We start from the raw sequence: 12,315 nt of genomic DNA on the forward strand, positions 1-12,315 counted from the left end.
CGCTCCCCCGCCATGGCCGGGCCGCCCGGCGGTGCGGAGCCGCTGCTGCCCGCCGCCGGCCGCCGCGAAAGTTAGTGCGGGCCGGGCCGGGAGGAGGAGGAGGAGGCGGGAGGAGGAGAAGGAGGAGGAAGCCGCCGCCGCCGGCCGCAGCTGCTCCCCGTCCCCCCCGCCGGCTCCCGGGAACTTGGGGGAATTCGTGCCGATCCGGCCCCTTTCCATTTTTGGATGCGTTTTATAGCCGATTTTTTTTTTTCCTGGGGAGAAAAAAAAAAAGGAAAAGAGAAGCCCCAGCAGCCCTCTGCCGCACGCTGCCGGAGCAGCCCGCCGGGGGAGCAGCGCCGGGGCTCGGTGGCCCCGGGTACGAAGGCGCAGTGGGGCGAAGGGAACAACAATGCCATCATGTTTTTGAGGCAGGAAGCCTCCGAGTTTGCCCTGAATGAAGAACTTCCTGTGTTTAAACTTGCACGAATATCCGCTGACAAGCTCAGTTCAAATGAAAACACGAGAGTCGGGGGGAGAGGCTAATTCGGACCAGCTGGACTTCCACGGGACTAGAGCTGGGCAGGGAATGAGAGGAGCCGCGCAGCGCCCGGGCTGCAATATGTGAGCAGCTCGGACCAGCAGCGCCTTTGTTGTTAAAGAAGGACACACGGGATAAATTAACAGCCTCAAACTCTGCAGCTCCTATCGCAAATGGTCATTGGGAATATTTGTTGAAGCTGCCGTACTCGGATGTTTTTTGCTAACGGATGGCTTTTTGGGGGGGCCGGGGATGAGATGTGCTGTTCTGCTGCTCGAGCCCCACGGTCGGGCTGCTGAGCTGCAGCAGCACTGCCGGTAGAGCCTCCCGACCCCATAGCACCGCTCTGTTGGGACCGTGGCCGCCCACCGTGGGTTTGGGACCTGCCAGAGATGTGATGCTTCCTGCGGTGCCGCACGCAACGTTGACAGGGCAGTTTCGTCATCCGTAAGGGCGAGAGCATGGGCAAACCACTGAGCAGGCCAGACTGTTTACGGCAGAACCGCACTTGCCTGGGGAAGGGCGAGGAGGAGGATGGATACATAGAGGATTGCTACGTGCCCCAGCGGTCGATATACGACACAATGAGAATCAACGAGCAAATCGATCAGGGATCAAAGCTCAACCAGCTTTCAAAGAGCACGCTTGGCAAGGGGGATGGCAGCACCATTTCTAGCAACGGGACCCTGGGAGCTGCCAACGTGTTCGAGTCGAGGGCGCCGGAGGCGAAGAAGCTGGATGAGCGGGTCATCTTTGACGCGCTGAAGCTCAGCAGCGACGTCTCCAAGCCGGTGCCAGCTCCACCCCGGAGGCGGCCAAATCCCGAGAGGAAGGAGAACGTGAACCGGCGGTCGTGGAAGTCGTTCATGCCGCCGAACTTCACCGAGTTTGCAGAGAGGATGGGGGCCTCGCTGAGCGAGGTGTCAGAAGCAGGTGCCTCCAACCCTTCCCTACGGGACAAGAGGGAGTCAAGCGCTATGCTGGCCGAGCGCACCAGCCAGGCGGACCACGGTGAGACCATGTCCGAGTCTCTCACTTTGGAGCACGTCTCCAAATCGTCCGGCACGGCAGAGGCTCTGACAGCCATGCAGTTTGCAGCAGACGGCTACGGTGGTGCAGCAGATGAGCGCCAGCCCCTGCTGACTGTGGGCGATGGCCACGCTCGTGCCGGGGACCTGGCCAGGGCTTGCCGGCTCCCCAGTGCCACCTGGCCACGTGCCAGGAAGAACTTCATCAAGGGTAACCTCAGCGATGGGCGCCAGGAGACCCTGGAGGCCTCCGAGTCAGACTGCACGGTGGAAAATGTCAACCTCTCCCCGTGCCTGAGCGAGGAGCTGCTGGATGCGGGACTGAACATTCTCATCACCTCCAATCTCAGAGAGAAAACTGAGTCTGAGCTGAGATTTGAGGAGGACGAGCGCTGGGTAATGATGGAGGAGTGGGAGGAGGCGACGCTGTCAGAGAGAGGAAAGGCTGTGCTGGTGGCAGAGGAGAAGAGCTGTTGCTTGGCAGATATTTCTGAAGAAAGGGAACAATTTGCTGCTCCTGAGGACAGCTCTGCCCCCAGCCCCAGGACCGCGCAGTCCTGTAGCACCCCAGGGGGTGCCTGTGGCCCCCTCGCTGGCAGCACGCGCTGCACTGAGGATGTGGCGGTGCAGTGCGAGGCCAAGGACTTGGCTGTGGCTTTGGAGCGCTCGGCCAGCCCCACTGTGCCCGAGCTGTCTGACACAGACTCGGTGCAGATGTTCCTGGAGCTGGAAGAGCAGTGCCAGGATGAGGATGAGGGCGATGGGGCCATCCCCGTCCTGGTGGAGGTTCAGGTCTCCCCACTGGACTCAGGGGGACTGGACCCAGATTTGGAAAAACTCACCGGGGCAGCAGTGGAAGCATGTGAACCTACAGCCCCTTTGGAAGTCAGTGCCTCGGACTCTGCTGTCGTGTCGGACCTGGAGGACTTTGACGTCACCTGCAGCTCGCAGGTGCTGAGCACCATGGAGCCGGCAACAGAGCCCTTCTCAGAAAGGGACACCTCGGCCATTACCCCGACGGACTCGGACGGAGGGCCCTCTCTCAGCCCCCTTGCCACGGCAGGGCCGGGCTCCAGCCAGCAGCATTTACCAGCACTGGCAGAGGACGTGCCCGACCCACTGCTGGACCCGGAGCCCATGGACGGCTGTGCGGTGGCAGCATTGGTAGATGGTGGGGTGACATCTCCCAAGATGGGCATGTCTCCAGCCCCCAGCTTTGAGGGAGCAGGTCACCCCAGCGCTCCAGTGGGGTGGGGTGAAGATAACCAAGACTCGCTGGTACCCCCCTGTGAAGTATCGCAGCTCCCCAAGGAGACCTGTCCTGGCCGAGTGTCCCCGGCTCGGCTGTCCCCCTGCCAGCCCCTGGCTCCTGACACGGTGGCAGAGGAGCCAGGGTCCCCCCTGCAGCATGACAAGGTCGGTGTTGAGGGCACAGATCCATCTGGGAGCTATCACCTTCTGCCTGGAAGGACTGAGCTCGCCAATCCAGATGTCCCAGAACTGGTTTCTGAGGACGAAACCACAGATTTGGGAAAAGAGAGTGATGGATCTGAGGGCCAAACTTACCTGGCAGAAAGCGGGGATGCTTGTTACGGTTCTCTGCCACCTTTCCACACCGGCTCTGTATCAGAACCGGAATCTGAGACTCCGATGCTGGTCCCAGTGCCTTCAGAGGGCCTCCTGTGGGACGTGGTTCCTGTGGGGCAGGCCCTGGCTCTGGAGGGGGCTCCCTTCACTGAGGGGTCTCCCTGGGAGGTGGCCGTCGAGCACAGGGAGGCACCGGCTGCCGTGCTGCAGCCGGGAGACCTGGACTTGCTGTTCGGCTGTGACTGGGAGGAGCGGCCAGTGGCGTGGGGCCAGGCTGTGGTGTGGGACACCACCAGCCCAACCACCCCGGAATGGCTTCCCAGCGCGCCGCCCGCTGCTGGGCAGCCTGCTCTTGATGCTGGCCTGTGGGACACCAGGGGGCTTTCTGCTCTGGCTGACCCACCAGCACTGGGGGATGTGGCTGTCCCAGAGCTCCAGGCTCCAGAGATGCCACCAGACGCTGGGGATCCCACCGTGGATGCTGAGGAACCATGCGTTGAGCACACGCCTCCAGGTGCCACCACTGCTGCTGTGCCCATGGTGGTGGAGGAGCTTCTGGAAGCCCCGCCACCATTTGCTGATGTCCCCACTGCCCCACTGCCACCACAAGCGGCCGACTCAGTCCTCTCTGGAGTCAGGGCTCTCAGTGGTGGCCCCGCACCGGTGGCGGCCTTGCAGGATGCAGACGACTTTCCCAGCCCGCCCATGCTACCTAGCCCGGAGCAGCTCTTTGACGAACTGCCAGCTCTGGAGGACAACCCCACCACCAGGGCACCCGCTCAGGATGCTGCCTCCACGCTGCCAGGAATGGAGGCTGCAGCTTCCGCCTGTCCTCCCGGCACCGCGGAGCCACCGGGGCTGGTGACTGGGCCTTGGCTGGGCCTGGAGGATGCCTGCTGCCCCCCGACCCCCGGAGTTGCCCCGGGGCACGGTGAGGGCATGGAGCCCATGGGCACACCGGGACCCCCTGCCACCACTCTGCTCGCAGAAGGGTCTCCTGCTCCACCAGATGGATTCGTTCCAGATAATGAGGTATTTGTTACTCAGGCACTCGCAGACGGCGTTTCAAGCATAAAAATTGCTTTATTTTGTGATTGAGGGGTGGGTGTGAAATCACAGCGTGCTTGATAACTTGCTGACACGATTTGCGGGGTGCAGGCTTTGGTAATTGTCTCCTCAGCTCTTCATCTCAAGCACGGGCTTGGAAACAGCCTTCTCCCTCCCGATTATGGCTTAAAGTTGGCAGAGAAAAAGTTTGGGGGGGACTGTTTGTTTTTATAAGCAGGGGAGGCAAAAGACTTTAACTGCTTGATTATCTAAACTATTGTCTTAAACTTTCTTGGCTTTTTAAAAAGCATATTATCCTCAGACATAAATTACAGTCTTCTTCAGAAAATAATTCTTGCCAGAGTGCAGCGGGGTGGTTACCATCTTTGAAGCAGAAAGTGTTGGAAGACAGAATCCTGTGATACAAAATGAGTGGAAATAACGGGTCCTATGCAGTGACTGCGTTCTGTAGCTCTCTGAAAGGGACGGTACGGTGGGGAGCTCTGAACTGTGGAAAGGCAGCCGAGTTCCTTTGGTGTACTGGGGTTTGCTTTGCCCTGCGTGGAGAGACCCTGAGGGGCGCAGGTCGGTGGTGGAGTTCCCGTAAGCGAGTGCTGATTTAATACTGGATTAGCAGAAATACCACTGAGGAGACATCAGAAGTTAGTCAGCGCTGAAAATCCCGGTTCGGTAGCAATTACTCATCTCTTGTGCTGTGCCACCCATTTAAAAAATGCACATGGCTGAGCTGGAGAGGCTGTGTGTGGGCACACCGGGCTGGGCACCCGGGGGCACTTTTGGAAGGGAAAGGAGATGTCGGGTTATGGCAGCGTGCATCTGCTGTCCCAGACTCCCTGCTCTGCTTTCACTGCCCCCTGCGCAGTGTCCCTGGTTGTTAACCCCTTCCAAGTCCCCCTCTCGGTGCTGTGTGGGCCGTTGGCAGCTTTGGGATGAACGCTGCTGCTCCTTGCCCCCACCAAAGCGTTTCCAGCCCCACAGGGCTTCAGTGGGGGGCAAGGAGTGCAGGGAGGTGGGATGCGGTCACTGCAGAGATGGGCGAAGCAGAAAGCAGAGGGATGCTTTGGGAAGCGCTCGCAAAGCGAGGAGGTGGAGGAGGAGGTGTAAAGGAGCAGCTGCGCTTCTGCTCGCCAAGATGTCTGTCCAGCCACTTCGCTCAGTGCGAGCTTCCTTGCGATTTTCCACACAGCGAAGGGTGTACGTTAAATATTTGCTTCATAGCTGAGTCACACTGAGGTTAATGAACTAAATCGCTGGAATCTTTCATGAGCGAAGGAAAACAAGCATGTTCGACATACTTGCTCTTCGGGCCGTTAGCGTATGTGATTATCTTCTTAATGGTCCTTATGCAACCTCAGCGCTCCTGGGCTGTACTTATTCACATGTTGCAGGTATCTGTCATCTGATGCTAGGGCTTTCTGCTGGCCTCCCTCCCTCCCTTCCTGCCTGCTTATGAAGTCCTGGGGTTTGTTTTTGCCATCGATGCTCGTGTGGAGGGCTCAGACCATGCTCAGCCGGGGCTCGTGCTGTGCTGTAGTCAAACGTTTGCATGCCAGACTTATCAGCCTGGTCCTTTTGGGGGTTTGGCTGCTCTAACAGCCAGCTCCATATATAAACAGTAACAGGAGAAGTAGCTGGGGAATTGGTGATTTCATGTCACCATTTACTTCGTATAACCGTAGCATAATTCTCCCTGAGCAAACAGCTCTGGACAATGTCTTCCAGCACACCCTTTAGTTCATGCCCTGCAGTGATACCTCCCTGCTCTTGAGCTGCTGAGCTCCGATAGGAGGAAGTATCCTTCCCTTTGAAAACGGGGAAAGAAAACCAAGGCAACCCTTCTTTTTCAGGAAGATTTGGTTTTTGGTGCTTTGGCTTTTTTGCCTGCTCTGTATTCCTTCAGAGATAAAGCAATTACCTGGTATGGAGAACCATGCCGTCCGCAATCCACTGCTGTGCTGGGAGGGGTTTTGCATTTTAGGCTCTGTATCCGAGGGCATTTTTAGATGCCGTCAATGTCCATATATTCTTGGGCACGAAAGGAGGAGGCACGCTTGAGAAAGCAGGCACGCGGCTGTCTGACTTCAGTTCCCAACGCTTTCCAAAAGAGAAAATGTTGCAATGGGGCCGAGCGCTCTAATCCTTTCCAGTGTGCGCTGCAGGCTGACCTGTGCTCTGTATGAGCTCGTAGTCCAAGGGCCCAGAATAAACAATGAGCGACTCCGCTCCCTTTTTTGGGGATTGTGTTGCAGGCTGTGGGGACGCAGAAGGCTGCTCGGGACGGGGCCACGCAGAGCCCGGCGGTGCCGGTGCGCCGGAGGAGGCGCGTGCTGCGAGCGCTGCCTGTTCGGCGGCTGCTTGCAGCAGATCTGGAGCTGTGATAAAGAGCACTTATCTGCTCCACGGAAACAGGATTTTCCCTGCTGCCTCTCATTATGATGGGGAGCTTCGTTCGCTCTCCTCCTCCTTCCCTATCAAATCTTTTTGTTTTTCAAAGCTTTTCCCCACAGGATTCCCAGGCAGGACCGTGCCAAATATGTGGTGCGGTAAATGACTAGCACATTAATTGCCTATTGCCTTTGTCTTTCGAAATACAGCTAGCTTCTCAGTGTCTGTAATTTCGTGGTTAACAAAACTTGCATGGTGTCAGGTCTCTGTTCTCAACAGCATCGCTGTGAGAATTGCTTTGTTTTTTCTCCAGAAGCGTTATTTCCCAATCGGATGACTGACCATAGCTGATGCTCCAATTTATTCCCCAATTTACATTTTTCACCTTTTTCTGGCGCTTTGAAAAAGGAGTTTTCCCGTTTAAAAGTAGGGGTGGCTGTGTATGGACCCCAAGCTGCAGACTCCAAACCAGCGAGTGCCTGGGACATGCATGTCACTGGGTCAAGGTGCCAGAGGCGTTCAGACAGACCTGCGCAGCTCTAATAAAATCAATGCACCACGACAAGCAGTAGCTACTGCGTCTTTTCTAGAGAAGAGAGCCTGTTGTATCCATGGAATGATGGAGGGGCTGGGCGAGCAGCGTGCAGGTTATAAATAGCTTTTCTCTCCCACCCTTCCCTTGCCCAGCTGTTCCAGAAGGAGCAAGTGGATCCTCTCCAGCTAAAACTGCAGCAAGTAAATGGAGTTGGTCAAGGACTCATCCAAAGCGCCGGGAAAAACTGTGATGTCCAAGGGCTGGAACATGACATGGAAGAGATCAACACCCGCTGGAACACCCTCAACAAGAAGGTGAGGGCACAGGCAGGGGCTGGGCCCGGTCCCGCTGGGTCCGCTGGCAGAAGCGGGCAGGGGGCTGAGCCCCGAGCCACCGGTGCTGGGGGATGCGGGATCATCCTGACTCCGCTGTGGGCATGGGTGCCGTGCAGGTGGCCCAGAGGATCGCCCAGCTGCAGGAGGCCCTGCTGCGCTGCGGGAAGTTTCAGGACGCCCTGGAGCCCTTGCTGAGCTGGCTGGCTGACACCGAGGAGCTCATCTCCAACCAGAAACCTCCCTCTGCCGAGTACAAGGTGGTGAAAGCCCAGATCCAGGAGCAGAAGGTGAGTGAGCACGGCGTGGTGGTCAGGATGGTGTGAAGGGAGGGGGAGCTCTGGAGAGCCAGATGTTTCAGGGGTCCAAAACCAGCTTAGGTGTAGCTGGGACCCACACAGGTCTTCTGCTTTCTCAGTAGCTCTCCTGCTGGTTCCCCACACCTCAGTGTGGGAAGCAGGCAGCTCATTTGCCCACACTTGCTATCTGCATGGTCTAAGTTTCCAGCGTGACTTTATTGTCATACTGCCTCTTGAGGTTTGCTGCTGGTTTTGCTGGTTGGCCATGTTTTTCCAGCCCTAGATTTGGTTTTGTTTGTGCTGATAATTCTGCTGTGTCAGGAGCAAGCTGGTGTTACAGTTACTGGTTTGGGTATTTGAACAAAACGAATGTACGAACTGAGAGCCAACCCAAGGCACAGCCGTGTTTGCAGAGATAACAAGCCTGGGTCGCAGCCTGCCTTTGTGAGCGTGCGGATGAAAGTTCAAGTGCGGTCATGGCAAAATGTCTTAAAAGTGAATTCTTCCTGAGGCTTCGTCCATTGTGTTGAGATTTTGAAGAGGAAATTCAAGGGAAAGTTAAAAACTTGATCTCGATAGATTTGGGGGAAGGATGGGGAAGCCTCTGAGAAGTTCTCTGGCTCTGAAACCAGTTCAAAAGTGAAATCAGTCTCTTTTGAACTGGTTTTGATGGTGGAGGCAGAAGACAGTGGTTATCCCACTTGGCTGGCCTTGGTCTCAGCCCAGTGCTTATCAATGGTTTTCAGACACAGAAACCAGATCTCTGAGGAATGCAAGAGGTTCTGCTGACTCGTCGGGTAACTTCTATCCCCTTTCCTCTCATTTCTGATGCTAAAGCTGCTCCAGCGACTTCTGGATGATCGCAAAGCCACTGTTGAGATGATCCAAGCTGAGGGCGGGAGGATCGCGCAGTCGGCTGAGCCAGCAGACAGAGAGAAAATCGTCTGCCAGCTGGAGAGCCTGGAGAGCAGATGGGCAGGGCTGCTCTGCAGGGCGGCCGCCAGGTGAGAGCCGCGGGGAGCGACCACGCTGCCCCTTGGCTCAGAGCCGGGAGCTTTCTCTGAGCCTCTTTCTCTCTGTGCTCTGCCCCTTGCTCTGTCTGCATGCCGGGTGATCTCCCTCGGGCCTCTCCGCCTCTTCCTGAAGCCAGGGGGGGCATGCTGGAGGCAAGAGCACTGCTCTGCTGCTCTTCTGCATTCCTGGCTCGATCCCTCATGGGCAGCTCTGGTAGCCCAGAGAAGCAAAGAGTTTTGTTTGCTTTACAGCCCTCATAGGGTCTGTTACACTGGCCAAGAACATGGGATAGGCTTATCTTGTAATTCATGGCACCCCAGAGCTTTATGGAGTTTGGCCACTTGCGTGTTCCCTCTGTGACAATGGTATTGCTTTTATTGTTCTCGGACTTGTTTTGCTTGATGGCTGGGCTGGCCTCTGGCTGGCTGGAGCTGGAGCTTTTGTTCCTCGCACGCACCGGTCAGCGAGGCAAGAGGCCATGCAGGCAGCCACAGGTGGTGGTTCGCTGGTCAGCCCTGGCGGCCGCTCCACCTGCATGGGCAACGGCACGTGGAGAGCTGGTGGAGAGCTCGGTGCAGATACATCCTGGAAACCACAGCTGGAAAACATGAGAAATCAAAGCCTGTTTGGGAGCTGAAGTAGATAGTGGTGGTTTACAATGGCAGGGAAGAGCTCAGATTAAACAAATTCCCTGCAGGGGATCAATGTTATTTTTATTCCTTTAAGCTTTAACATCTAGCTTTAGCAGCAACATCCTGTTGACGCCTTTCTGCTGCCTGAATCTCATTTACGAGCTTCTTGTTGCTACATAAGTTAATATGTCAGGTTACAAAGTCACTTCTGAGGGCCAAATTTGGCCTCTTGGTGTTTGAAATGGCTGCAGCCTGGATGGGCAGCCAGTACCGTGCCGCTGCCAGGCACTCTTTGAACAGCAGCTCAGCAGCTCAGAAACACCAACAGCTCGGCTACGAGCTGGCCCACATTGAAGGCTCTCTGAGGTGGGGATATTAACGGAAGAAAAGCAGCACAAAGGGAGCCTTTCTGCTGCCTTCACTGGAGAATGAACTGGATCCTAAAGGAACAGCTGCAGAAAAAAGCTTATTTTGCAGATTCTCTGCGTTGCTTTTTGTGTTTGCATTGCAGCTTGCCTGACAAGGTGTCTCACCTTGCGCTGCACAGAGCTGCTTCTGTTCCTCCTTCCTGTCATGCTGCTTTCCCAAGTTATTCCACTTTGGCTTCTGATTCTGTTGAAGCCCATTACTGCTTCCTGGTGCGGAGCCCTGTTGGCAACAGGGCAGTGCCTGTGCTGAGAGCTGCTTCCCGTTCTCTGTTCCAAGGGGAGCTGCTCCTTAGTGTTTTGTTTCATCCCTGATACAGGCAGAAGCAGCTGGAGGACATCCTGGTTCTGGCAAAGCAGTTCCACGAAACCACAGAGCCCGTTTCCGACTGGCTGTCGGTGACAGAGAAAAAACTGGCCAACTCTGAGCCCATTGGTACCCAGACTGCCAAAATCCAGCAGCAGATCAGCCGGCACAAGGTAGGGACCCGTGCGTGGATGAGAGCCGCCAATGGAGGCGGTTGGCATCAGGTCTCTCTCTGATGTTCCTGCTGTGGCAAGGTGGGTTTTGGTGCAAACGAGTCTTGGTGGTGATCAGAGAGGATCCTCTCCATAGGGTCAGCAGCCTATGCAGGCTGCTTTATGTGTAGAGAAGCCTGCAAACCCCAGCCCACTGATGTGGGTAAATATTTAATTGATGTCTGTGCAGCTGTGGTGGTTTTACCGTGCTAGGCAGCTGAACACCACAACTGCCCTCTCACTCCCCCTCCTCAGATGAGGAGGGGAAGAAGTAAAGGAAAGAACAACTCACGGGTTGAGATAAGGATAACTTAATTAAAGAGAGAAAATATTATTATGGAAATATTATTATTAATTAAACAATTCAACTAAAGGGGAAAAAAGGGACAGGGGAAGAGGGAGGGGGAAAGGGACTAACAAAACAAAACAAGTAAAGGCTAGGTGGAAGTGCAGAGGAAAGAAATTACTTCCTACTTCCCACAAATGAGCGATGCTTGACCACGTTCTTGAAGCAGGGCCTCAACGCACGTAGCCAGTGTTCAGGAGGAGGACAGACGAGAGCAACGTCTATCCTCCTCCCCAATGGCTTTGTGATCGTCCAGGAGGAGGACAGACTCGCAACAAGAGCCCACCCCTCCCCTCTTCTTCCTTTTTCCACCTTATATTGCTGAGTGTGACATCATATGGTATGGAATATCCCTTTGGTTGGTTTAGGTCAGCTGTCCTGGGGATGTTCCTTTCTCACTTTTTTGCCCACCCCCTAGGAGGGTTAGAGAGAGTCCTGATGCTGTGCCAGCACTGCTCAGCAGCAGACACAACACTGGTGTGATACCACTGCTGTTCTAGCTCCAAGTGCAGAGCGCAGCACTGTATGGGCTGCTGCAGGGAAGGTTAACATCCCAGCCAGACCCAGTACAGCAGCTCACAAGGAACCTATCTGCTTCTGGATAAAAAAACACTCCCCTTTTCATGTTTCTGTTAAACCTTTTTTTTTAGTATACTTTGCCTGTTCACAGATTGGTTTTGCATCTCCTTCATTCCTTCAGTTGCATTCATCATTTCTGTTTCCCTTTTGTTTGGTTGTGTTTTTTGTTTTGTTTTGTTTTGTTTTGTTTTGTTTTTATCTCATCTTTTCACTCATGTTTGTTTCTGTTGTCCATTTTGTCCTCCTGGCTTTCAGGCTCTAGAGGAAGAGATAGAAAGCCAGGCGTCCGACGTGGCTCAGGCAGTCAGAGTCGGGCAGAGCCTCTCCGCCCTGAGCTGTGCCGCCGAGCAGAGGCTGCTGGCAGAGAAGCTGGACTCTCTGCAGGGCCGCTACGGCGAGGTCCGTGAGCGGTGCTGCCGGAAGGCAGCGCTGCTGGAGCAGGCCCTGTGTAACGCGAGGCTCTTTGGGGAGGAGGAGGTGGAAGTGCTCAACTGGCTGGCTGAGGTTGAGGACAAGCTCGGCTCGGTATCCGTAAAGGATTACAAACGGGACGTCCTGCAGAAGCAGCATGCTGACCAGCTGGTATTTTCCGTTTTCTTCCATGTTTTGTTATTTATTTAGTTGCATTGATTTACGTTTTTTTCATTTGTTTCTGGTCTGACTTTAATTTTAACCAGCAGCAGAACAAGCTTTGACTTTTCTAGGCTTGGAGAAGTGTAAAGAAATTTAATGTGCTAAAAACAATAATTGAAGCCCAAAAAACGGGTTTCCCAGGGGAAACTTCAAATGATTCATTTGCTTTGTGAACAATGTCTGAGCAAGCTTAGCCACCCTGTGCCTTTAGAAAGCTGTTTGCTGTTTCCAAGAATGTGAATTTGAAAAGCCCGGTGGGTTTTCCAAACTAGGCTGGCCACCGAGGAAGCAGTCTGCTTCCGCCCCATGGGGGCTGTGAAACCTCTTTTCAAGAGTAAGTTCTTCAGTAATACATACCCTAGGGTTTGGGGTGGGTTTTGCTCTAAGATTGGTCCCAGAAATCCCAGTAAGTC

The 12,315-nt window shown here is 55.0% G+C and overlaps 2 protein-coding genes across 14 annotated transcripts in view; one reads left to right on the plus strand and one right to left on the minus strand.

Moving 5' to 3' along the window:
- Window positions 1–12,315, plus strand: part of MACF1 (microtubule actin crosslinking factor 1) — a 141,943-nt gene that overhangs the window by 99,885 nt on the left and 29,743 nt on the right. For 11 of the 13 annotated variants that reach the window (XM_035345795.1, XM_035345796.1, XM_035345790.1 and 8 more), the window contains 5 exons: window positions 7,276–7,437; window positions 7,575–7,745; window positions 8,592–8,758; window positions 10,146–10,305; window positions 11,525–11,851. In XM_035345795.1, coding sequence (XP_035201686.1) covers window positions 7,276–7,437; window positions 7,575–7,745; window positions 8,592–8,758; window positions 10,146–10,305; window positions 11,525–11,851 — 987 coding nt within the window. The remainder of the gene's footprint in view (window positions 1–7,275; window positions 7,438–7,574; window positions 7,746–8,591; window positions 8,759–10,145; window positions 10,306–11,524; window positions 11,852–12,315) is intronic. The other 2 variants (XM_035345791.1, XM_035345793.1) reach the window with 1 other exon arrangement.
- Window positions 1–12,315, minus strand: part of HMGCL (3-hydroxy-3-methylglutaryl-CoA lyase) — a 350,359-nt gene that overhangs the window by 72,747 nt on the left and 265,297 nt on the right. The window lies entirely within an intron of this gene.

This window comes from Oxyura jamaicensis, chromosome 23 (genome assembly GCF_011077185.1).
Source record: "Oxyura jamaicensis isolate SHBP4307 breed ruddy duck chromosome 23, BPBGC_Ojam_1.0, whole genome shotgun sequence".
Classification (NCBI taxonomy): domain Eukaryota; kingdom Metazoa; phylum Chordata; class Aves; order Anseriformes; family Anatidae; genus Oxyura; species Oxyura jamaicensis.